This window comes from Oncorhynchus mykiss, chromosome 2 (genome assembly GCF_057628025.1).
Source record: "Oncorhynchus mykiss isolate SJ-2025 chromosome 2, ASM5762802v1, whole genome shotgun sequence".
NCBI classification, from domain to species: Eukaryota; Metazoa; Chordata; class Actinopteri; order Salmoniformes; family Salmonidae; genus Oncorhynchus; species Oncorhynchus mykiss.
In genome coordinates, this window is record NC_143023.1 from 104,211,381 (window position 1) to 104,238,564 (window position 27,184).

The 27,184-nt window shown below is 44.6% G+C and overlaps 1 protein-coding gene across 1 annotated transcript in view; it reads right to left on the minus strand.

The window, feature by feature from the left end:
• Window positions 1–27,184, minus strand: part of LOC110502669 (transient receptor potential cation channel subfamily M member 1) — a 131,417-nt gene that overhangs the window by 65,946 nt on the left and 38,287 nt on the right. Inside the window, 3 exon segments of the mRNA XM_090215695.1 lie at window positions 2,487–2,658; window positions 2,869–2,993; window positions 16,244–16,457. Of these exon segments, the coding sequence (XP_090071821.1) occupies window positions 2,487–2,658; window positions 2,869–2,993; window positions 16,244–16,457 (511 nt within the window).

The following is a 27,184-nucleotide window of genomic DNA, read 5'->3' on the forward strand; positions in this document are numbered from 1 at the left end:
ATTGGGGAAGAATGGTGGCGGAGGGGAGGGCTGCCGTTCTACGGGCTCCTAACCAACTGTACTATTTTGTGTGTTTTTTCACATTGTTTGTAACTTATTTTGTACATGTTGCAGCAATCGTCTCTTATGACCAAAAAGAGCTTCTGGATATCACAACAGTGATTACTCACCTCGAACTGGACGAAGATTTTTTCTTGGCTGAATGACGAAACAGATAATATACAGTTGGCTTGGTTTTCCATGCATAGGCAGGACAGAACAGTCACGTCTGGTAGACGAGGGGTGGGGGAGTGTGTCTATTTGTCAGTAATAGCTGGTGCGTGATGTCTAATACTAAAGAGATCTCCAGGTATTAATCACCTGAGGTAGAGTATCTCATGAGTAACTGTAGACCACACTATCTACCAAGAGAGTTTTCATGTACAGTGCCTTGCGAAAGTATTCGGCCCCCTTGAACTTTGCGACCTTTTGCCACATTTCAGGCTTCAAACATAAAGATATAAAACTGTATTTTTTTGTGAAGAATCAACAACAAGTTGGACACAATCATGAAGTGGAACGACATTTATTGGATATTTCAAACTTTTTTAACAAATCCAAAACTGAAAAATTGGGCGTGCAAAATTATTCAGCCCCTTTACTTTCAGTGCAGCAAACTCTCTCCAGAAGTTCAGTGAGGATCTCTGAATGATCCAATGTTGACCTAAATGACTAATGATGATAAATACAATCCACCTGTGTGTAATCAAGTCTCCGTATAAATGCACCTGCACTGTGATAGTCTCAGAGGTCCGTTAAAAGCGCAGAGAGCATCATGAAGAACAAGGAACACACCAGGCAGGTCCGAGATACTGTTGTGAAGAAGTTTAAAGCCGGATTTGGATACAAAAAGATTTCCCAAGCTTTAAACATCCCAAGGAGCACTGTGCAAGCGATAATATTGAAATGGAAGGAGTATCAGACCACTGCAAATCTACCAAGACCTGGCCGTCCCTCTAAACTTTCAGCTCATACAAGGAGAAGACTGATCAGAGATGCAGCCAAGAGGCCCATAATCACTCTGGATGAACTGCAGAGATCTACAGCTGAGGTGGGAGACTCTGTCCATAGGACAACAATCAGTCGTATATTGCACAAATCTGGCCTTTATGGAAGAGTGGCAAGAAGAAAGCCATTTCTTAAAGATATCCATAAAAAGAGTTGTTTAAAGTTTGCCACAAGCCACCTGGGAGACACACCAAACATGTGGAAGAAGGTGCTCTGGTCAGATGAAACCAAAATTGAACTTTTTGGCAACAATGCAAAACGTTATGTTTGGCGTAAAAGCAACACAGCTCATCACCCTGAACACACCATCCCCACTGTCAAACATGGTGGTGGCAGCATCATGGTTTGGGCCTGCTTTTCTTCAGCAGGGACAGGGAAGATGGTTAAAATTGATGGGAAGATGGATGGAGCCAAATACAGGACCATTCTGGAAGAAAACCTGGTCTTTGTGGGCCATACTCAGCCTTGTCTCAGGATGGTAAGTTGGTGGTTGAAGATATCCCTCTAGTTGTGTGGGGGCTGTGCTTTGGCAAAGTGGGTGGGGTTATATCCTTCCTGTTTGGCCCTGTCCGGGGGTGTCCTCGGATGGGGCCACAGTGTCTCCTGACACCTCCTGTCTCAGCATCCAGTATTTATGCTGCAGTAGTTTATGTGTCGGGGGGTAGGGTCAGTTTGTTATATCTAGAGTACTTCTCCTGTCCTATTCGGTGTCCTGTGTGAATCTAAGTGTGCGTTCTCTAATTCTCTCCTTCTCTCTTTCTTTCTCTCTCTCGGAGGACCTGAGCCCTAGGACCATGCCCCAGGAATACCTGACATGATGACTCCTTGCTGTCCCCAGTCCACCTGACCGTGCTGCTGCTCCAGTTTCAACTGTTCTGCCTTATTATTATTCGACCATGCTGGTCATTTATGAACATTTGAACATCTTGGCCATGTTCTGTTATAATCTCCACCCGGCACATCCAGAAGAGGACTGGCCATCCCACATATGCTCTCTCTAATTCTCTCTTTCTTTCTCTCTCTCGGAGGACCTGAGCCCTAGGACCATGCCCCAGGAATACCTGACATGATGACTCCTTGCTGTCCCCAGTCTACCTGGCCGTGCTGCTGCTCCAGTTTCAACTGTTCTGCCTCATTATTATTGGACCATGCTGGTCATTTATGAACATTTGAACATCTTGGCCATGTTCTGTTATAATCTCCACCCGGCACAGCCAGAAGAGGACTGGCCACCACACATAGCCTGGTTCCTCTCTAGATTTCTTCCTAGGTTTTGGCCTTTCTAGGGAGTTTTTCCTAGCCACCGTGCTTCTACACCTGCATTGCTTGCTGTTTGGGGTTTTAGGCTGGGTTTCTGTACAGCACTTTGAGATATCAGCTGATGTACGAAGGGCTATATAAACACATTTGATTTGATTTGATTTGTATGGTTGACTTACGTGTGTTGATCTTCTGCAGTGAGATGTGTTTTTCCAGCTGGCGGCGTAGCTTCACCTCCGCTCCGTACTTCCCTGTAGTGCCATTGTCGGCCAGGATGAAGTGGGAGTGGCTGTTGTTCAGGACAGACAGCTTGGAGAGCGGGTTGGACATGGTCTGGTACGGCCGTGTTACCTGGTGAGAAGGAAGAAGAAATACAATATCACTGACTGAGGAACACATACCAAAAACAGCACACTGGAAAACACTTTCTCTCGTGATATAGGCCTGGGTATGCTTTACAACAGTGCTTGGAACAATGGAGTGACTGGTCACAGGTGTGAATGATTCATGGCTGATTGTGGTGCTAAGAGGGGGACTGAGCAACTGGCTTGTAACACTTACATCTCTACCGATGAGGTCCTCCTTGTTCTCTATGATGCCCCAGGGAGCGATACCGATGGCACATACCTTCCCTCTGGACTTAGAGGAGTGGTCCTTCAGGGCATCCCCCACGTGACGAATCACACCTATAGGACAGAAGAAGAACAACAATTAAGAACCAGGGGACATAACCAGAAGGATGAACCAGAATGAGGAAGCAGAATGATGAACCCAAATGAGGAAGCAGAATGATGAACCTGAATGAGGAAGCAGAAGGATGACCCCGAGTGAGGAAGCAGAAGGATGAACCCGAATGAGGAAGCAGAAGGATGAACCTGAATGAGGAAGCAGAAGGATGAACCTGAATGAGGAAGCAGAAGGATGAACCAAAAGGAGGAACCAGGAGGATGCACCAGGGTATGGAACCAGAATGAGGAACCAGAAGGATGAACCAGAAGGATGAACCAGAAGGATGAACCCTGGGATGGAACCAGAATGAGGAACCAGAAGGATGAACCAGAATGTTGAAACCTGGGATGGAACCAGGATGAGGAACCAGAAGGATGAACCAGAATGTTGAAACCTGGGATGGGAACCAGAATGAGGAACCAGAAGGATGAACCAGGCGGGGGAACCAGATGGATGAACCAGAAGGATTAACCATAATTAGGAACCAGATGGATGAACCAGAAAGACAAACCAGGGGATGGAACAAGGTGGATGAACCAGAAGGAAGCTAGGTAACTTATATGAGACAATGGACTTAGAGGAATGGTCCTTCAGGACATCCCTCATCTGACGGATCACACCCATAGGCCATAAGAAGAAGAATGAAGAACCAGGGGATATAACCAGAATGAGGAACCAGAAGAATGAAACAGAAGGAGGACCTGAGCGCTAGGACCATGAACCAGGACTACCTGACATGATGACTCCTTGCTGTCCCCAGTCCACCTGGCCGTGCTGCTGCTCCAGTTTCAACTGTTCTGCCTCATTATTATTGGACCATGCTGGTCATTTATGAACATTTGAACATCTTGGCCATGTTCTGTTATAATCTCCACCCGGCACAGCCAGAAGAGGACTGGCCACCCCACATAGCCTGGTTCCTCTCTAGGTTTCCTCCTAGGTTTTGGCCTTTCTAGGGAGTTTTTCCTAGCCACCGTGCTTCTACACCTGCATTGCTTGCTGTTTGGGGTTTTAGGCTGGGTTTCTGTACAGCACTTTGAGATATCAGCTGATGTACGAAGGGCTATATAAATACATTTGATTTGATTTGATTTGATGAACAAGGATGAACCAAAACTGAGAAATTGGTGAGGGCGGTGACCAAGAACCTGATGGTCACTCTGACAGAGCTCTACAGTTCCTCTCTGGAGATGGGAGAACGTTCCAGAAGGACAACCATCTCTGCAGCACTCCACCAACCAGGCCTTTATGGTAGAGTGGCCAGACGGAAGCCACTGCTCAGTAAAAGGCACATGACAGCCTGCTTGGAGTTTGCCAAAAGGCACCTAAACACTAAGACCATGAGAAACAAGATTGTCTGGCCTGATGAAACCACAATTGAACTCTTTGTCCTGAATGTCAAACGTCATGTCTGGAGTAAACCTGACACCATCCCTACGGTGAAACATGGTGGTGGCAGCATCATGCTGTGGGGATGTTTTCAGAGGTAGGGACTGGGAGACTAGTCAGGATCAAGCAAATATGAATGAAGCAAAGTTCAGAGAGATCCTTGATGAAAACCTGCTCCAGAGCGCTCAGGACCTCAGACTGGGTCGAAGGTTCACTTTACAGTGAACAGGACAACAACCCTAAGCACACAGCCAATACATCGGAGGAATCACTTCAGGATAGGTCTCTCTATGTCCTTGAGTGGCCCAGTCAGAGCCCGGACTTGAACACGATCAACATCTCTGGAGAGACCTGAAAAAGGCTGTGCAGCAAGGCTCCCCATCCAACCTGACAGAGCTTGAGAAGATCCTCAGAGGAGAATGGGAGAAACTCCACATATACAGTTGTGCCAAACTTGTAGTGTCGTATCCAAGAAGACACGAGGCTGTAATCACTGACAAAGATGCTTCAACAAAGTACTGAGTAAAGGGTCTGAATATTTATGTAAATGTGATATTTCAGATTTGGTATTTTTTATGAATTAGCAAACATTTCTAAAAACCTGTTTTTGCTTTGTCATTATTGGGTGTTATATTGATTGTTGAGGGATTAAAAATGAAGTGATCTGCTGCTAAACAGCAGCTCTGCAGAGGGTAGGTCGTGGAGTGATCTGCTGCTAAACAGCAGTCCTGCAGAGTGTTGGTCGTGGAGTGATCTGCTGCTAAACAGCAGTCCTGCAGAGTGTTGGTCGTGGGGTGATCTGCTGCTAAACAGCAGTCCTGCAGAGTGTAGGTCGTGGAGTGATCTGCTGCTAAACAGCAGTCCTGCAGAGTGTTGGTCGTGGGGTGATCTGCTGCTAAACAGCAGTCCTGCAGAGTGTAGGTCGTGGAGTGATCTGCTGCTAAACAGCAGTCCTGCAGAGTGTTGGTCGTGGAGTGATCTGCTGCTAAACAGCAGTCCTGCAGAGTGTTGGTCGTGGGGTGATCTGCTGCTAAACAGCAGTCCTGCAGAGTGTTGGTCGTGGAGTGATCTGCTGCTAAACAGCAGCCCTGCAGAGTGTGGGTCGGGGAGTGATCTGCTGCTAAACAGCAGCCCTGCAGAGTGTTGGTCGTGGAGTGATCTGCTGCTAAACAGCAGCCCTGCAGAGCGTAGGTTGTGGAGTGATCTGCTGCTAAACAGCAGCCCTGCAGAGTGCTGGTCGTGGAGTGATCTGCTGCTAAACAGCAGCCCTGCAGAGTGTTGGTCGTGGAGTGATCTGCTGCTAAACAGCAGTCCTGCAGAGTGTTGGTCGTGGAGTGATCTGCTGCTAAACAGCAGTCCTGCAGAGTGTTGGTCGTGGGGTGATCTGCTGCTAAACAGCAGTCCTGCAGAGTGTTGGTCGTGGAGTGATCTGCTGCTAAACAGCAGCCCTGCAGAGTGTGGGTCGGGGAGTGATCTGCTGCTAAACAGCAGCCCTGCAGAGTGTTGGTCGTGGAGTGATCTGCTGCTAAACAGCAGCCCTGCAGAGCGTAGGTTGTGGAGTGATCTGCTGCTAAACAGCAGCCCTGCAGAGTGCTGGTCGTGGAGTGATCTGCTGCTATACAGCAGCCCTGCAGAGTGTTGGTCGTGGAGTGATCTGCTGCTAAACAGCAGCCCTGCAGAGCGTAGGTCGTGGAGTGATCTGCTGCTAAACAGCAGTCCTGCAGAGTGTTAGTCGTGGAGTGATCTGCTGCTAAACAGCAGTCCTGCAGAGTGTTGGTCGTGGAGTGATCTGCTGCTAAACAGCAGCCCTGCAGAGTGTTGGTCGTGGAGTGATCTGCTGCTAAACAGCAGTCCTGCAGAGTGTTGGTCGTGGAGTGATCTGCTGCTAAACAGCAGCCCTGCAGAGTGTTGGTCGTGGAGTGATCTGCTGCTAAACAGCAGTCCTGCAGAGTGTTGGTCGTGGGGTGATCTGCTGCTAAACAGCAGCCCTGCAGAGTGTTGGTCGTGGGGTGATCTGCTGCTAAACAGCAGCCCTGCAGAGTGTGGGTCGTGGAGTGATCTGCTGCTAAACAGCAGCCCTGCAGAGTGTTGGTCGTGGAGTGATCTGCTGCTAAACAGCAGCCCTGCAGAGCGTAGGTCGTGGAGTGATCTGCTGCTAAACAGCAGCCCTGCAGAGTGCTGGTCGTGGAGTGATCTGCTGCTATACAGCAGCCCTGCAGAGTGTTGGTCGTGGAGTGATCTGCTGCTAAACAGCAGCCCTGCAGAGTGTGGGTCGTGGAGTGATCTGCTGCTAAACAGCAGCCCTGCAGAGTGTTGGTCGTGGAGTGATCTGCTGCTAAACAGCAGCCCTGCAGAGCGTAGGTCGTGGAGTGATCTGCTGCTAAACAGCAGCCCTGCAGAGTGCTGGTCGTGGAGTGATCTGCTGCTATACAGCAGCCCTGCAGAGTGTTGGTCGTGGAGTGATCTGCTGCTAAACAGCAGCCCTGCAGAGCGTAGTTCGTGGAGTGATCTGCTGCTAAACAGCAGTCCTGCAGAGTGTTGGTCGTGGAGTGATCTGCTGCTAAACAGCAGCCCTGCAGAGTGTTGGTCGTGGAGTGATCTGCTGCTGAACAGCAGTCCTGCAGAGTGTTGGTCGTGGAGTGATCTGCTGCTAAACAGCAGCCCTGCAGAGTGTTGGTCGTGGAGACAGGGCCCCATAGACAGGGCTCTAACTCCTCTAGCTCCACAATGAAATAGGGTGCAGGCCAGGCAGCAGGCTGTTAGCCAGCCTGCCAGCATAGTGGAGTCTGCCACTAGCACAGTCAGTGTAGTCAGCTCAGCTATCACCATTGAGACCGTGTCTGTGCCTCGACCTAGGTTGGGCAAAACTAAACATGGCGGTGTTCGCCTTAGCAATCTCACTAGGATAAAGACCACCTCCATTCCTGTCATTATTGAAAGAGATCATGATACCTCACATCTCAAAATAGGGCTACTTAATGTTAGATCCCTTACTTCAAAGGCAATTATAGTCAATGAACTAATCACTGATCATAATCTTGATGTGATTGGCCTGACTGAAACATGGCTTAAGCCTGATGAATTTACTGTGTTAAATGAGGCCTCACCTCCTGGCTACACTAGTGACCATATCCCCCGTGCATCCCGCAAAGGCGGAGGTGTTGCTAACATTTACGATAGCAAATTTCAATTTACAAAAAAAAAAATGATGACGTTTTCGTCTTTTGAGCTTCTAGTCATGAAATCTATGCAGCCTACTCAATCACTTTTTATAGCTACTGTTTACAGGCCTCCTGGGCCATATACAGCGTTCCTCACTGAGTTCCCTGAATTCCTATCGGACCTTGTAGTCATAGCGGATAATATTCTAATCTTTGGTGACTTTAATATTCACATGGAAAAGTCCACAGACCCACTCCAAAAGGCTTTCGGAGCCATCATCGACTCAGTGGGTTTTGTCCAACATGTCTCTGGACCCACTCACTGTCACAGTCATACGCTGGACCTAGTTTTGTCCCATGGAATAAATGTTGTGGATCTTAATGTTTTTCCTCATAATCCTGGACTATCGGACCACCATTTTATTACGTTTGCAATTGCAACAAATAATCTGCTCAGACCCCAACCAAGGATCATCAAAAGTCGTGCTATAAATTCACAGACAACACAAAGATTCCTTGATGTCCTTCCAGACTCCTTCTGCCTACCCAAGGACGCCAGAGGACAAAAATCAGTTAACCACCTAACTGAGGAACTCAACTTAACCTTGCGCAATACCCTAGATGCAGTTGCACCCCTAAAAACTAAAAACATTTCTCATAAGAAACTAGCTCCCTGGTACACAGAAAATACCCGAGCTCTGAAGCAAGCTTCCAGAAAATTGGAACGGAAATGGCGCCACACCAAACTGGAAGTCTTCCGACTAGCTTGGAAAGACAGTACTGTGCAGTACCGAAGAGCCCTTACTGCTGCTCGATCATCCTATTTTTCTAACTTAATTGAGGAAAATAAGAACAATCCGAAATTCCTTTTTGATACTGTCGCAAAGCTAACTAAAAAGCAGCATTCCCCAAGAGAGGATGACTTTCACTTTAGCAGTGATAAATTCATGAACTTCTTTGAGGAAAAGATTATGATTATTAGAAAGCAAATTACGGACTCTTCCTTAAATCTGCGTATTCCTTCAAAGCTCAGTTGTCCTGAGTCTGCACAACTCTGCCAGGACCTAGGATCAAGAGAGACACTCAAGTGTTTTAGTACTATATCTCTTGACACAATGATGAAAATAATCATGGCCTCTAAACCTTCAAGCTGCATACTGGACCCTATTCCAACTAAACTACTGAAAGAGCTGCTTCCTGTGCTTGGCCCTACTATGTTGAACATAATAAACGGCTCTCTATCCACCGGATGTGTACCAAACTCACTAAAAGTGGCAGTAATAAAGCCTCTCTTGAAAAAGCCAAACCTTGACCCAGAAAATATTAAAAACTATCGGCCTATATCGAATCTTCCATTCCTCTCAAAAATTTTAGAAAAGGCTGTTGCGCAACAACTCACTGCCTTCCTGAAGACAAACAATGTATACGAAATGCTTCAGTCTGGTTTTAGACCCCATCATAGCACTGAGACGGCACTTGTGAAGGTGGTAAATGACATTTTAATGGCATCGGACCGAGGCTCTGCATCTGTCCTCGTGCTCCTAGACCTTAGTGCTGCTTTTGATACCATCGATCACCACATTCTTTTGGAGAGATTGGAAACCCAAATTGGTCTACACGGACAAGTTCTGGCCTGGTTTAGATCTTATCTGTCGGAAAGATATCAGTTTGTCTCTGTGAATGGTCTGTCCTCTGACAAATCAACTGTAAATTTCGGTGTTCCTCAAGGTTCCGTTTTAGGACCACTATTGTTTTCACTATATATTTTACCTCTTGGGGATGTTATTCGAAAACATAATGTTAACTTTCACTGCTATGCAGATGACACACAGCTGTACATTTCAATTAAACATGGTGAAGCCCCAAAATTGCCCTTGCTAGAAGAATGTGTTTCAGACATAAGGAAGTGGATGGCTGCAAACTTTCTACTTTTAAACTCGGACAAAACAGAGATGCTTGTTCTAGGTCCCAAGAAACAAAGAGATCTTCTGTTGAATCTGACAATTAATCTTAATGGTTGTACAGTCGTCTCAAATAAAACTGTGAAGGACCTCGGCGTTACTCTGGACCCTGATCTCTCTTTTGAAGAACATATCAAGACTGTTTCAAGGACAGCTTTTTTCCATCTACGTAACATTGCAAAAATCAGGAACTTTCTGTCCAAAAATGATGCAGAAAAATTAATCCATGCTTTTGTCACTTCCAGGTTAGACTACTGCAATGCTCTACTTTCCGGCTACCCGGATAAAGCACTAAATAAACTTCAGTTAGTGCTAAATACGGCTGCTAGAATCCTGACTAGAACCAAAAAATTTGATCATATTACTCCAGTGCTAGCCTCTCTACACTGGCTTCCTGTCAAAGCAAGGGCTGATTTCAAGGTTTTACTGCTAACCTACAAAGCATTACATGGGCTTGCTCCTATCTATCTCTCTGATTTGGTCCTGCCGTACATACCTACACGTACGCTACGGTCACAAGACGCAGGCCTCCTAATTGTCCCTAGAATTTTTAAGCAAACAGCTGGAGGCAGGGCTTTCTCCTATAGAGCTCCATTTTTATAGAACGGTCTGCCTACCCATGTCAGAGACGCAAACTCGGTCTCAACCTTTAAGTCTCTACTGAAGACTCATCTCTTCAGTGGGTCATATGATTGAGTGTAGTCTGGCCCAGGAGTGGGAGGGTGAACGGAAAGGCTCTGGAGCAACGAACCACCCTTGCTGTCTCTGCCTGGCCGGTTCCCCTCTTTCCACTGGGATTCTCTGCCTCTAACCCTATTACAGGGGCTGAGTCACTGGCTTTACTGGGGCTCTCTCATGCCGTCCCTGGAGGAGGTGCGTCACCTGAGTGGGTTGAGTCACTGATGTGGTCATCCTGTCTGGGTTGGCGCCCCCCCCCCCCCCTTAAGTTGTGCCGTGGCGGAGGTCTTTGTGGGCTATACTCAGCCTTGTCTCAGGATGGTAAGTTCGTGGTTGAAGATATCCCTCTAGTGGTGTGGGGGCTGTGCTTTGGCAAAGTGGGTGGGGTTATATCCTTCCTGTTTGGCCCTGTCCGGGGGTGTCCTCGGAGTGGGCCACAGTGTCTCCTGACCCCTCCTGTCTCAGCCTCCAGTATTTATGCTGCAGTAGTTTATGTGTCGGGGGGCTAGGGTCAGTTTGTTATATCTGGAGTACTTCTCCTGTCCTATTCGGTGTCCTGTGTGAATCTAAGTGTGTGTTCTCTAATTCTCTCCTTCTCTCTTTCTCTCTCTCGGAGGACCTGAGCCCTAGGAGCATGCCCCAGGACTACCTGACATGATGACTCCTTGCTGTCCCCAGTCCACCTGGCTGTGCTGCTGCTCCAGTTTCAACTGTTCTGCCTTATTATTATTCGACCATGCTGATCATTTATGAACATTTGAACATCTTGGCCATGTTCTGTTATAATCTCCACCCGGCACAGCCAGAAGAGGACTGGCCATCCCACATATGCTCTCTCTAATTCTCTCTTTCTTTCTCTCTCTCGGAGGACCTGAGCCCTAGGACCATGCCCCAGGAATACCTGACATGATGACTCCTTGCTGTCCCCAGTCCACCTGACTGTGCTGCTGCTCCAGTTTCAACTATTCTGCCTTATTATTATTCGACCATGCTGGTCATTTATGAACATTTGAACATCTTGACCATGTTTTGTTATAATCTCCACCCGGCACAGCCAGAAGAGGACTGGCCACCCCACATAGCCTGGTTCCTCTCTAGGTTTCTTCCTAGGTTTTGGCCTTTCTAGGGAGTTTTTCCTAGCCACCGTGCTTCTTCACCTGCATTGCTTGCTGTTTGGGGTTTTAGGCTGGGTTTCTGTACAGCACTTTGAGATATCAGCTGATGTACGAAGGGCTATATAAAATAAATTTGATTGATTGATTGAGTGATCTGCTGCTAAACAGCAGCCCTGCAGAGTGTGTATTAAACCAAGAAAGAGAAACACATTGCTGTATTTGCGTTTCATCACAATTAATCTCAGTCAGAACTTATGGCTAGCTTGAGTCCATTCGATGACAGCTGTGAGTGATGGCAAGTGGGAATTACAAGCCAGTAGCTGACAGCATCAATGCTGCTGCTGAACAGCAGCCCTTCAGTGTGTGGGTCGTGGAGTGATCTGCTGCTAAACAGCAGCCCTGCAGAGTGTGGGTCGTGGAGTGATCTGCTGCTAAACAACAACCCTGCAGTGTGTGGGTCGTGGAGTGATCTGCTGCTAAACAGCAGCCCTGCAGAGTGTGGGTCGTGGAGTGATCTGCTGCTAAACAGCAGCCCTGCAGAGCGTAGGTCGTGTAGTGATCTGCTGCTAAACAACAGCCCTGCAGAGTGTGGGTCGTGGAGTGATCTGCTGCTAAACAGCAGCCCTGCAGAGCGTAGGTCGTGGAGTGATCTGCTGCTAAACAGCAGCCCTGCAGAGCATAGGTCGTGTAGTGATCTGCTGCTAAACAACAGCCCTGCAGAGTGTGGGTCGTGTAGTGATCTGATGCTAAACAGCAGCCCTGCAGAGCGTAGGTCGTGGAGTGATCTGCTGCTGAAATACAGCCCAGCAGAGTGTGGGTCGTGGAGTGATCTGCTGCTGAAAAACAGCCCTGCAGAGTGTGGGTCTTGGAGTGATCTTCAAGAAAACTGCATAAAAAAATATCCTGCAAAACATGAAGTACATTTGCATCTTCCACCCAATAGCGCAGCTGTACAGAGCGCACTGAACACAGAGAGCACTGAACACAGAGCACACTGAACACAGAGCGCACTGAACACAGAGCGCACTGAACACAGAGCGCACTGAAAACAGAGAGCACTGAACACAGAGCGCACTGAACACAGAGCGCACTGAACACAGAGAGCACTGAACACAGAGAGCACTGAACACAGAGAGCACTGAACAGAGAGCGCCGTTGCACTTGGTCAAACTCAATTCCAGCAATTAATAAATAATTATAAATGTCATCTGACTCGTCGTGGCCCAGAAAGGCTGCTTTAGAGAGATCATCATAAACCTCAACTATACTACAAACACATGGCTCTGGCCATGATCTTATTCACACTTTGAGGTGCCACATGTACTGTACTACTGTCTCAAACGGACCATGCAGAGTAATTATCTGAACACACATACACATACTGTACCATGACCTACACTATACTACAGTAGATGTATGTAACCTCTGTATACATCAATTATGTCAGTCTTGCTGCTGGTGATTCTCTGATCCACCTCTACGCAGATGACACCATTCTGTGTACATCTGTCCCTTCTTTGGACACTGTGTTAAATGGCTGCAGGGGCACTATTGAGTAGCTCGGATGAAAGATGCCCAAAGGTGCCCAGAGTAAACGGCCTGCTCCTCAGTCTCAGTTGCTAATATATGCATATTATTATTACTATTGGAAAGAACACACTGCCGTTTCGGAAACTGCTTGAATGATGTCTGTGAGTATAACATAACTCATATGGCAGACAAAAACCTGAGAAGAAATCCAAACAGGAAGTGAGAAATCTGAGGTTGGTATATTTTCAAACCATTCCCAATTGAAATCCCATTGCGATATGAATGAAGATTCACTTCCTAGGGCTTCCACTAGATGTCAACCGTCTATACAACTGTCTATTTGAATGAGCCTTCTACTGTGTTGTGGGACTGAATAAGAGCAGAATGAACCATGGCAGTCAGCCATTTCCTGGTCACACGCATTCCACACGCATTCCTCCTCAAGACACAAAGGAATTCTCTGGCTGGAACATTATTGAAGATTTATTATAAAAACATCCTAATGATTGATTCTGTACTTAGTTTGAAACGTTTCTTCGACCTGTAATATAACTTTTTGAAGATTTTGTCCGAAAAAATGGTCGACCAGCACCAGCGTTTGGATAGATGTACCAAACGCACTAACAAAAGTAGCTAATTGGACACAAATAACGGACATTATCGAAGAAATCAATAATTTATTGTGGACCTGGGATTTCTGGGAGTGCATTCTGATGAGGATCAAAGGTAAGGGAATATTTAGCATGTAATTTATGGTTTATGTTGACTACAACATCGTGGCTAACATCGTGGCTAACATCGTGGCTAATTTGACTTGATTGTTCAGATTTTTGAATGTTTTGCTTTTTCCGTAAAATCTGACACAGCGGATGCATTAAGGACAGGTATATCTATAATTCCATGTGTAGAACTTGTATTATCATCTACATTTATGAAGAGTATCTGTTGAATCGATGTGGCTATGCAAAATCACTGGCTGTTTTTGAAACTAGTAAATGTAACGCGCCAATGTAAACTCAGATTTGTTGATATAAATATTAACTTTATCAAACAAAACATACATGTATTGTGTAACATGAAGTCCTATGAGTGTCATCTGATCAAGATCATCAAAGGTCAGTGATTAATTTTATCTCTATTTGTGCTGTTTGTGACTCCTCTCTTTGGCTGGGAAAATGGCTGTTTTTATTGAGGTTTGGTGGTGACCTAACATAATCGTTTGTGGTGCTTTCGCTGAAAAGCATATTTGAAATCGGACACTGTGGTGGGAATAACAACAAGACTACCTTTAAAACGGTATAAAATACATGTTTGTTTGAGGAATTTTAATTATGAGATTTCTGTTGTTTTGAATTTGGCGCCCTGCAATTTCACTGGCTGTTGTCATATCATCACGTTAACGGGATTGCAGCCCAAAGAGGTTTTAACTAACCTCCAGACGAACTTCAATGCCATACAACTCTCCTTCCGTAGCCTCCAACTGCTCTTAAACGCAAGTAAAACAAAATGCATGCTATTCAACCGATCGCTGCCCGCACCTGCCCACCCATCTAGCATCACTACTCTGGACGGCTCTGACTTAGAAAACACAACTACAAATACCTAGGTGTCAGGTTAGACTGTAAACTCTCCTTCCAGACTCACTTTAAGCATCTCCAATCCAAAATTAAACCTAGAATTGGCTTCATATATCGTAACAAAGCATCCTTTACTCATGCTGCCAAACATACCCTCGTAAAACTGACTATCCTACCGATCCTCGACTTCGGTGATGTCATCTATAAAATTGCCTCCAACACTCTACTCAGCAAACTGGATGTAGTCTATCACAGTGCCATCCGTTTTGTCACCAAAGCCCCATACACTACCCACCATTGCGACCTGTACGCTCTCGTTGGTTGGCCCTCACTTCATATTATTCGCCAAACCCACTGGCTCCAGGTCATCTACAAGTCTCTGCTAGGTAAAGCCCCGCCTTATCTCAGCACACTGGTCACCATAGCAGCTCCCACTCGTAGCACGCGCTCCAGCAGGTATATCTCACTGATGTACCCCCAAAGCCAACTCCTCCTTTGGTCGTCTTCCCTTCCAGTTCTCTGCTGCCAATGACTGGAACGAACGGCAAAAATCACTGAAACTGGAGACTCATATCTCCCTCACTAGCTTTAAGCACCAGCTGTCAGAGCAGCTCACAGATCACTGCACCTGTACATAGCCCATCTGTAAACAGCCCATCTATCTACATACCTCATCCCCATACTGTATTTATTTATTTAGCTTGCTCCTTTGCACCGCAGTATCTCTACTTGCACATTCATTTTCTGCACATCTACCATTCCAGTGTTTAAATGCTCTATTGTAATTACTTCACCACGATGGCCTATTTATTGCCTTAACTCCCTTATCTTACCTCATTTGCACTAACTGTATATAGACTGTTTTCTTTTGTTCTACTGTATTATTGACTGTGTTTTGTTTATTCCAAATCAAATCAAATCAAATCAAATTTTATTTGTCACATACACATGGTTAGCAGATGTTAATGCGAGTGTAGCGAAATGCTTGTGCTTCTAGTTCCGACAATGCAGTAATAACCAACAAGTAATCTAACTAACAATTCCAAAACTACTGTCTTGTACACAGTGTAAGGGGATAAAGAATATGTACATAAGGATATATGAATGAGTGATTGTACAGAGCAGCATAGGCAAGATACAGTAGATGGTATCGAGTACAGTATATACATATGAGATGAGTATGTAAACAAAGTGGCATAGTTAAAGTGGCTTTATTTCCATGTGTTGTTGTATGTGTCGAATTGCTATGCTTTATCTTGGCCAGGTCGCAGTTGCAAATGAGAACAACTAGCCTACCTGGTTAAATAAAGGTGAAATAAAGAAAATAAATACAAAACCTGACCTACACTACTGTAGATGAATATACAGATCGAACACACGATCTTTAGTACTATCTGACCTCTGACATGTGTAATCCATGTTTCCCTTCCGACATGGCTGAATTAATATCATGTGTATCACCATGGGAAGATTTGATGTGAGTGATATTTAAGCAGCAGGCCAGGATTCAAGAGACCTGTGCACGGTAAATGACTTTAAAAGGTGATTTCTGTTTGAGCCGACTTCAGAGTTTACAGCGAACTTGATTTCTGTGAATATATGGGATGTGGCCTATATCTATCACTTTGCTCAGGTTGTTAATCATGTTGAATCTGTGTTGAATTGAATCTGGGCCTCATTCTCTCAATGGTATTCCTGTTCTGAACTATAAAGTGAGTCTCCAATGTTAAGGGTCAGGGTAGCTTGTTCAGAGCATTATGGGTAATGTAGTTCATCATGCTAAGGCAGGTACCCACCAGTGCTGACTCCACCAGTGAAGATCCATGCTCCGGTGGTGACTGCAGCCTTGATGAGTCCCTTCCCTAACACCTGTTTGAGTTTGGGCTGCAGGTCAAAGTTCTGCAGCCCTCCGTGAATGGAGATGAGCAGGTTGGGGAGTTCCAGCTGCCAGTCTTTCACCATCAGTTGGAGGAGATTGTCTGGCTTAGAGTCATGGGACACTCTGATGTACTGGAAGGGGAGGGAAGGGGAGAGGAAAATAGTTAAACTCTGTGCTCTACACATTGCAGAAATGATTCTACCTAAAAACAATAAAGGGCTCTCCTGCAGGGACAAGCACGCATAATAAAATATTTTGGTTGGTTTGGGGGACGTTTGTTGAATTCTGTATGCAAGCTCTTGTGGTTGTGTTGTGGATGTACCATAACTAGTCTAGTGTAGTTATAATTGTGGGTGTGGTGTGTTGGATTCATTTGATTGTCCTTATTTTGGGGACGGTGCAGTTATGGTGTGGTTGTGGTATTGAGTGGTTGTGGTGTAGTTGTGGTGTGGTTGTGGTATTGAGTAGTTGTGGTGTAGTTGTGGTGTAGTTATGGTGTGGTTGTGGTATTGAGTAGTTATGGTGTGGTTGTGGATTTGAGTAGTTATGGTGTGGTTGTGGTTTTGAGTAGTTATGGTGTGGTTGTGGTATTGAGTGGGTGTGGTGTGGTTGTGGTATTGAGTAGTTGTGTGGTTGTGGTATTGAGTAGCTGTGGTGTGGTTGTGGTGTGGTTGTGGTATTGAGTAGTTGTGGTGTGGTTGTGGTATTGAGTAGCTGTGGTGTGGTTGTGGTGTGGTTGTGGTATTGAGTAGTTATGGTGTGGTTGTGGTATTGAGTAGTTATGCTGTAGTTATGGTGTGGTTGTGGTATTGAGTAGTTATGGTGTGGTTGTGGATTTGAGTAGTTATGATGTGGTTGTGGTTTTGAGTAGTTATGGTGTGGTTGTGGTATTGAGTGGGTGTGGTGTGGTTGTGGTATTGAGTAGTTGTGTGGTTGTGGTATTGAGTAGCTGTGATGTGGTTGTGGTGTGGTTGTGGTATTGAGTAGTTGTGGTGTGGTTGTGGTATTGAGTAGCTGTGGTGTGGTTGTGGTGTGGTTGTGGTATTGAGTAGTTATGGTGTGGTTGTGGTATTGAGTAGTTATGCTGTAGTTATGGTGTGGTTGTGGTGTGGTTGTGGTGTGGTTGTGGTATTGAGTAGTTATGGTGTAGTTATGGTGTGGTTGTGGTGTGGTTCTGATGTGGTTGTGGTATTGAGTAGTTATGGTGTGGTTGTGGTATTGAGTGGTTGTGGTGTGGTTGTGGTATTGAGTAGTTATGGTTTGGTTGTGGTATTGAGTGGGTGTGGTTGTGGTATTGAGTAGTTATGCTGTAGTTATGGTGTGGTTGTGGTGTGGTTCTGATGTGGTTGTGGTATTGAGTAGTTATGGTGTGGTATTGAATAGCTGTGGTGTGGTTGTGGTGTGGTTGTGGTATTGAGTAGATGTGGTGTAGTTATGGTGTGGTTGTGGTATTGAGTAGTTATGTTGTAGTTGTGGTGTGGTTGTGGAGTAGTTGTGGTATTGAGTAGTTGTGGTGTGGTTGTGGTATTGAGTAGTTATGGTTTGGTTGTGGTATTGAGTAGTTATGGTGTGGTTGTGGTATTGAGTGGTTGTGGTGTGGTTGTGGTATTCAGTAGTTGTGGTTTAGTTGTGGAATTTAGTGGTTGTGGTGTGGTTGTGGTATTCAGTAGTTGTGGTTTAGTTGTGGAATTTAGTGGTTGTGGTGTGGTTGTGGTGTGGTTGTGGTATTGAGTAGCTGTGGTGTGGTTGTTGTATTGAGTAGTTGTGGTGTAGTTGTGGTGTAGTTGTGGTGTGTTTGTGGTATTGAGTAGTTGTGGTGTGGTATTGAGTAGTTGTGGTGTAGTTGTGGTATTGAGTAGTTATGGTGTTGTTGTGGTATTGAGTAGATATGGTGTGGTTGTGGTATTGAGTGGTTGTGGTGTGGTTGTGGTATTCAGTAGTTGTGGTGTAGTTGTGGAATTTAGTGGTTGTGGTGTGGTTTTGGTGTGGTTGTGGTATTGAGTAGTTATGGTGTGGTTGTGGTATTGAGTAGCTATGGTGTGGTTGTGGTATTGAGTAGTTATGGTGTGGTTGTGGTGTGGTTCTGATGTGGTTGTGGTATTGAGTAGTTATGGTGTGGTTGTGGTATTGAGTAGTTATGGTGTGGTTGTTGTATTGAGTGATTGTTTTGTGGTTGTGGTGTTGAGTAGTTGGTGTGGTTGTGGTATTGAGTAGTTGTGGTATAGTTGTGGTATTGAGTAGTTATGGTGTGGTTGTGGTGTGGTTGTGGTATTGAGTAGTTGTGGTGTGGTTGTGGTATTGAGTAGTTATGGTGTGGTTGTGGTATTGAGTAGTTATGGTGTGGTTGTGGTATTGAGTAGTTATGGTGTGGTTGTGGTATTGAGTAGTTATGGTGTGGTTGTGGTGTGGTTGTGGTATTGAGTAGTTGTGGTGTGGTTGTGGTATTGAGTAGTTATGGTGTGGTTGTGGTATTGAGTGGTTGTGGTGTGTTTGTGGTATTGAGTAGTTGTGGTGTGGTATTGAGTAGTTGTGGTGTGGTTGTGGTATTGAGTAGTTATGGTGTGGTTATGGTGTTGAGTAGTTATGTTGTAGTTATGGTCTGGTTCTGGTATTGAGTAGTTATGGTGTGGTTGTGGTATTGAGTAGTTATGGTGTAGTTGTGGTATTGAGTAGTTGTGATGTGGATGTGGTATTGAGTGGTTGTGGTGTGGTTGTGGTATTGAGTAGTTATGATGTGGATGTGGTATTGAGTAGTTATGATGTGGATGTGGTGTTGAGTTGTTGTGGTTTAGTTGTGGTATTGAGTAGTTGTGGTATGGAGTATTTGTGGTGCAGTAATGGGATTGAGTAGTTATGGTGTGGTTGTGGTATTGAGTAGTTATGGTGTGGTATTGAGTAGTTGTGGTGTGGTTGTGGTATTCAGTAGTTATGGTGTGGTTGTCGTATTGAGTTGTTATGGTGTGGTTGTGGTATTGAGTAGTTATGTTGTTGTTGTGGTATTGAGTAGTTATGGTATGGTGTTGGTATTGAGTAGATATGGTGTGGTTGTGGTACTGAGTGGTTGTGGTGTGGTTGTGGTATTTAGTTGTTTGTTTTGTTTATTTATTTGTTTATTTTATTTTTTTACAGGGACAGTGCACATTAATCAACGTTTCAGTAAAAGTGCCGGTTTTAGCCAGCCGGCTAATTTTCAACCGCAGTCCCTGGGCAGGTTATTAAAAACAATTACAATATAGACAATAGCAACATAGAACAAGCAAGACATAGCAACATAGGACAAGCAAGACATAGCATACAGACAGAGCAACATAAAACAAAAAGCAGCAAGACAAAATTCATAAAAGTAACAAAGTGTTTCCACACCTCACAAGCTACAGACAACAGACAACATGGAAAGCGGCAACACACAGCTAGGGACCATGTTCACAAATCTGATTGACCTTTAGCCATGTCTTCAAGCATTTTGTGAAAGTGTGATATGTGGTGCAGTTATGTGTGTCTGATGGCAGTGTATTCCAGACATGCGAAGCTTTCACAGAGAATGCAGATTTACTAAAGGTGCTTTTCCTTAGGGGAACTATACAGTCACCTCTCATGGCAGACCTTGTGGATCTTCTGCCATATGTCTGGATTTTCTGTTTAACAAAAATATTGAGTGGAGGGGGAGCCAGGCCATTAAGGATCTTGAATACAAGACATGCGTCAGTGTATTGCACAAGATTTTCCCAACTCAAGAGCTCATGCTTTCTAAGGATGTGACAATGATGATGGCTATTAGGCTTCCTATCAAGCACTTTGAGAGCCTGTTTGTAGACAGACTGAATAGGTTTTAATGTTGTACAGCAAGCTTGGGCCCAACTAGTCAAGCAGTATGTTAAGTGGGGGAGTATCATAGATTTGAAGTACAGTTTTGCTACCTCTGTAGTCAAACAATTTCGTATAAATCGGAAATGAGCTAGGTTGGTTAATTTGGTTATTTGAATTACCTTTTTCACATGCTTTTTAAAAGAGAGGTTGGAATCAAGTATGATGCCAAGGTACTTAAAATCGGATACCACCTGGAGCTTCTCCCCTGACACATAGGCATCTGGCTCAGTAGCATCTGTTGCCCTCTTTGTGAAGAACATGCAAACAGTTTTTTTCACGTTGAGATGTAAACACGAGTCACTGAGCCACTTTGTAACCTGGACCATTACAGTAGTGAGTTCTTGTGCAGCTTGTTGTTTGCTCTTTGCATGCACATATATCACTGTATCATCTGCATACATTTGAACTTCAGACCCAGTACAGACAGAAGGCAGATCATTAATGTACAGGCTGAACAGGAGGGGCCCCAGTATTGACCCTTGGGGCACGCCCACATCATAGCTACGAGTGGGCGACAGCTCATTGCTCACTCTGACACACTGAGTTCTGCCTTCAAGGTATGATTTCATCCATCTCAAGGCATCAGGGGAAAAGTTGAACTTGGACAATTTTGTGATGAGAATCTCATGGTTAACAGTATCAAAAGCCTTCCTTAGGTCCAAAAACACAGCCCCAACAGCACCCCCTTTGTCCATCTTGGACTTCACATTTTCCAGAAGAAAGCAGTTGGCCGTTTCTAGTTATGGTGTGGTTGTGGTATTGAGTGGTTTTGGTGTGGTTGTGGTATTCAGTAGTTGTGGTGTAGTTGTGGAATTTAGTGGTTGTGGTGTGGTTGTGGTATTGAGTAGTTGTGATGTGGTTGTGGTATTGAGTAGCTGTGGTGTGGTTGTGGTATTGAGTAGTTGTAGTGTGGTTGTGGTGTATTTATGGTGTGGTTGTGGTATTGAGTAGTTATGGTGTGGTTGTGGTATTGAGTAGTTATGGTGTAGTTGTGGTATTGAGTAGTTATGGTGTGGTTGTGGTATTGAGTAGTTATGGTGTGGTTGTGGTATTGAGTGGTTTTGGTGTGGTTGTGGTATTCAGTAGTTGTGGTGTATTTGTGGAATTTAGTGGTTGTGGTGTGGTTGTGGTATTGAGTAGTTGTGATGTAGTTGTGGTATTGAGTAGTCATGGTGTGGTTGTGGTATTGAGTAGTTATGGTGTGGTTTTGGTATTGAGTAGTTATGGTGTGGTTGTGGTGTGGTTCTGATGTGGTTGTGGTATTGAGTGGTTATGGTGTGGTTGTGGTATTGAGTAGTTATGGTGTGGTTGTTGTATTGAGTGCTTGTGTTGTGGTTGTGGTGTTGAGTAGTTGGTGTGGTTGTGGTGTGGTTGTGGTATAGAGTAGTTGTGGTATTGAGTAGTTATGGTGTGGTTGTGGTATTGAGTGGTTGTGGTGTGGTTGTGGTATTGAGTAGTTGTGGTGTGGTATTGAGTAGTTGTGTAGTGGTTGTGGTATTGAGTAGTTATGGTGTGGTTATGTTGTTGAGTAGTTATGTTGTAGTTATGGTCTGGTTCTGGTATTGAGTAGTTATGGTGTGGTTGTTGTATTGAGTAGTTATGGTGTGGTTGTGGTATTGAGTAGTTATGATGTGGATGTGGTATTGAGTGGTTGTGGTGTGGTTGTGGTATCGAGTAGATGTGGTGTAGTTGTGGTATTGAGTAGTTGTGATATGGAGTATTTGTGGTGCAGTAATGGGATTGAGTAGTTATGGTGTGGTTGTGGTATTGAGTAGTTATGGTGTGGTATTGAGTAGTTGTGGTGTGGTTGTGGTATTGAGTAGTTATGGTGTGGTTATGGTGTTGAGTAGTTATGTTGTAGTTATGGTGTGGTTGTGGTTTTGAGTAGTTATGGTGTGGTTGTGGTATTGAGTAGTTATGGTGTTGTTGTGGTATTGAGTAGTTATGGTATGGTGTTGGTATTGAGTAGATATGGTGTGGTTGTGGTGTGGTTGTGGTGTGGTTGTGGTATTGAGTTGTTGTGGTGTAGTTGTGGTATTGAGTAATTGTGGTGTGGTTGTGGTATTGAGTAGTTGTTGTGTGGTTGTGGTATTGAGTAGTTGTGGTGTAGTTGTGGTATTGAGTAGTTATGGTGTGGTATTGAGTAGTTGTGGTGTGGTTGTGGTATTGAGTGGTTGTGGTGTGGTTGTGGTATTGAGTAGTTGTGATGTGGTTGTGGTATTGAGTAGCTGTGGTGTGGTTGTGGTATTGAGTAGTTGTGGTGTGGTTGTGGTGTAGTTATGGTGTGGTTGTGGTATTGAGTAGTTATGGTGTGGTTGTGGTATTGAGTAGTTATAGTGTGGTTGTGGTATTGAGTGGTTGTGGTGTGGTTGTGGTATTGAGTAGTTGTGGTGTGGTATTGAGTAGTTATGGTGTAGTTGTGGTATTGAGTAGTTATGGTGTGGTTGTGGTATTGAGTAGTTATGGTGTGGTTGTGGTATTGAGTGGTTTTGGTGTGGTTGTGGTATTCAGTAGTTGTGGTGTAGTTGTGGAATTTAGTGGTTGTGGTGTGGTTGTGGTATTGAGTAGTTGTGATGTGGTTGTGGTATTGAGTAGCTGTGGTGTGGTTGTGGTATTGAGTAGTTGTGGTGTGGTTGTGGTGTATTTATGGTGTGGTTGTGGTATTGAGTAGTTATGGTGTGGTTGTGGTATTGAGTAGTTATGGTGTAGTTGTGGTATTGAGTAGTTATGGTGTGGTTGTGGTATTGAGTAGTTATGGTGTGGTTGTGGTATTGAGTGGTTTTGGTGTGGTTGTGGTATTCAGTAGTTGTGGTGTATTTGTGGAATTTAGTGGTTGTGGTGTGGTTGTGGTATTGAGTAGTTGTGATGTAGTTGTGGTATTGAGTAGTTATGGTGTGGTTGTGGTATTGAGTAGTTATGGTGTGGTTTTGGTATTGAGTAGTTATGGTGTGGTTGTGGTGTGGTTCTGATGTGGTTGTGGTATTGAGTGGTTATGGTGTGGTTGTGGTATTGAGTAGTTATGGTGTGGTTGTTGTATTGAGTGCTTGTGTTGTGGTTGTGGTGTTGAGTAGTTGGTGTGGTTGTGGTGTGGTTGTGGTATAGAGTAGTTGTGGTATTGAGTAGTTATGGTGTGGTTGTGGTATTGAGTGGTTGTGGTGTGGTTGTGGTATTGAGTAGTTGTGGTGTGGTATTGAGTAGTTGTGTAGTGGTTGTGGTATTGAGTAGTTATGGTGTGGTTATGTTGTTGAGTAGTTATGTTGTCGTTATGGTCTGGTTCTGGTATTGAGTAGTTATGGTGTGGTTGTTGTATTGAGTAGTTATGGTGTGGTTGTGGTATTGAGTAGTTATGATGTGGATGTGGTATTGAGTGGTTGTGGTGTGGTTGTGGTATCGAGTAGATGTGGTGTAGTTGTGGTATTGAGTAGTTGTGGTATGGAGTATTTGTGGTGCAGTAATGGGATTGAGTAGTTATGGTGTGGTTGTGGTATTGAGTAGTTATGGTGTGGTATTGAGTAGTTGTGGTGTGGTTGTGGTATTGAGTAGTTATGGTGTGGTTATGGTGTTGAGTAGTTATGTTGTAGTTATGGTGTGGTTGTGGTATTGAGTAGTTATGGTGTGGTTGTGGTATTGAGTAGTTATGGTGTTGTTGTGGTATTGAGTAGTTATGGTATGGTGTTGGTATTGAGTAGATATGGTGTGGTTGTGGTGTGGTTGTGGTGTGGTTGTGGTATTGAGTTGTTGTGGTGTAGTTGTGGTATTGAGTAATTGTGGTGTGGTTGTGGTATTGAGTAGTTGTTGTGTGGTTGTGGTATTGAGTAGTTGTGGTGTAGTTGTGGTATTGAGTAGTTGTGGTGTGGTTGTGGCATTGAGTGGTTGTGGTGTGGTTGTGGTGTGGTTGTTGTATTGAGTAGTTATGGTGTGGTTGTGGTATTGAGTGGTTGTGGTGTGGTTGTAGTATGTAGTAGTTGTGGTGTAGTTGTGGTATTGAGTAGTTATGGTGTGGTATTGAGTAGTTGTGGTGTGGTTGTGGTATTGAGTAGTTGCGGTGTAGTTGTGGTATTGAATAGTTGTGGTGTGGTTGTGGTATTGAGTAGTTGTGGTTGTGGTATTGAGTAGTTGTGGTGTGGTTGTGGTATTGAGTAGATGTGGTGTGGTTGTGGTGTGGTTGTGGTATTGAGTAGTTATGGTGTGGTTGTGGTATTGAGTGGTTGTGGTGTGGTTGTAGTATGTAGTAGTTGTGGTGTGGTTGTGGTATTGAGTAGTTGTGGTTGTGGTATTGAGTAGTTGTGGTGTGGTTTTGGTATTGAGTAGATGTGGTGTGGTTGTGGTGTGGTTGTGGTATTGAGTAGTAACGGTGTGGTTGTGGTATTGAGTAGTTGTGGTGTGGTTGTGGTATTGAGTAGTTATGGTGTGGTTGTGGTATTGAGTAGTTATGGTGTGGTTGTGGTATTGAGTAGTTATGGTGTGGTTGTGGTATTGAGTAGTTATGGTGTGGTTGTGGTATTGAGTAGATGTGGTGTAGTCGTGGTATTGAGTGGTTGTGTCTCCTGATCCCTCCTGTCTCAGCCTCCAGTATTTATGCTGCAGTAGTTTATGTGTCGGGGGGCTAGGGTCAGTTTGTTATATCTGGAGTACTTCTCCTGTCCTATTCGGTGTCCTTTGTGAATCTAAGTGTGCGTTCTCTAATTCTCTCCTTCTCTCTTTCTTTCTCTCTCTCAGAGGACCTGAGCCCTAGGACCATGCCCCAGGACTACCTGACATGATGACTCCTTGCTGTCCCCAGTCCACCTGGTCGTGCTGCTGCTCCAGTTTCAACTGACCTGAGCCCTAGGACCATACCCCAGGACTACCTGACATGATGACTCCTTGCTGTCCCCAGTCCAACTGACCGTGCTGCTGCTCCAGTTTCAAATGTTCTGCCTTATTATTATTCGACCATGCTGGTCATTTATGAACATTTGAACATCTTGGCCATGTTCTGTTATAATCTCCACCCGGCACAGCCAGAAGAGGACTGGCCACCCCACATAGCCAGGTTCCTCTCTAGGTTTCTTCCTAGGTTTTGGCCTTTCTAGGGAGTTTTTCCTAGCCACCGTGCTTCTACACCTGCATTGCTTGCTGTTTGGGGTTTTAGGCTGGGTTTCTGTACAGCACTTTGAGATATCAGCTGATGTACGAAGGGCTATATAAATACATTTGATTTGATTTGATTTGTGGTGTGGTTGTGGTATTGAGTAGTTGTGGTGTGGTTGGGGTATTGAGTAGTTGTGGTGTAGTTGTGGTATTGAGTAGTTATGGTGTGGTTGTGGTATCGAGTAGTTGTGGTGTAGTTGTGGTATTGAGTAGTTATGGTATGGTATTGAGTAGTTGTGGTGTGGTTGTGGTATTCAGTAGTTATGGTGTGGTTATGGTGTTGAGTAGGTATGTTGTAGTTATGGTGTGGTTGTGGTATTGAGTAGTTATGGTGTAGTTGTGGTATTGAGTAGTTGTGGTTTGGTTGTGGTATTGAGTAGTTGTGGTGTGGTTGTGGTATTGAGTAGTTGTGGTGTGGTTGTCGTATTGAGTAGTTATGGTGTGGTTGTGGTATTGAGTAGTTATGGTATGGTATTGAGTAGTTGTGGTGTGGTTGTGGTATTCAGTAGTTATGGTGTGGTTATGGTGTTGAGTAGGTATGTTGTAGTTATGGTGTGGTTGTGGTATTGAGTAGTTATGGTGTAGTTGTGGTATTGAGTAGTTGTGGTTTGGTTGTGGTATTGAGTAGTTGTGGTGTGGTTGTGGTATTGAGTAGTTGTGGTGTGGTTGTCGTATTGAGTAGTTATGGTGTGGTTGTGGTATTGAGTGGTTGTGGTGTGGTTGTAGTATGTAGTAGTTGTGGTGTAGTTGTGGTATTGAGTAGTTATGGTGTGGTTGTGGTATTGAGTAGTTATGGTGTGGTATTGAGTAGTTGTGGTGTGGTTGTGGTACTGAGTAGTTATGGTGTGGTTGTGGTATTGAGTAGTTATGGTGTGGTTGTGGAATTGAGAAGTTATGGTGTTGTTGTGGTATTGAGTGGTTGTGGTGTGGTTGTGACATTGAGTAGTTGTGGTGTGTTTGTGGTATTGAGTAGTTGTGGTGTGGTTGTGGTATTGAGTAGTTATGGTGTTGTTGTGGTGTTGGTGTGGTTGTGGGATTTAGTAGTTGTGGTGTGGTATTGAGTAGTTGTGGTGTGGTTGTGGTATTGAGTGGTTATGGTGTGGTTATGGTGTTGAGTAGTTATGATGTAGTTATGGTGTGGTTGTGGTATTGAGTATTTGTGGTGTAGTTGTGGTGTTGAGTAGTTATGGTGTGGTTGTGGTATTGAGTCGTTGTGGTGTGGTTTTGGTGTTGAGTAGTTGTGGAGTGGTATTGAGTAGTTGTGGTGTGGTTGTGGTATTGAGAAGTTATGGTGTGGTTGTGGTATTGAGTAGTTGTGGTGTGGTATTGAGTAGTTGTGGTGTGGTTGTGGTATTGAGTAGTTATGGTGTGGTTATGGTGTTTAGTAGTTATGTTGTAGTTATGGGTTGGTTGTGGTATTGAGTAGTTATGTTGTAGTTGAGGTGTGGTTGTGGTATTGAGTAGTTATGGTGTGGTTGTGGTATGGTTGGGGTATTGAGTAGCTGTGGTGTAGTTGTGGTGTAGTTGTGGTATTGAGTAGTTATGGTGTGGTTATGGTATTGAATAGTAATGGTGTTGTTGTGGTATTGAGTAGTTATGGTGTGGTTGTGAAATTGAGTAGTTATGGTGTGGTTGTGGTATTAAGTGGTTGTGGTGTGGTTGTGGTATTGAGTAGTTATGGTGTGGTTGTGGTATTGAGTAGTTATGGTGATGTTGTGGTATTGAGTGGTTGTGGTGTGGTTGTGATATTGAGTAGTTGTGGTGTGGTTGTGGAATTGAGTAGTTGTGGTGTGGTATTGAGTAGTTGTGGTGTGGTTTTGGTATTGAGTAGATATGGTGTGGTTGTGGTATTGAGTGG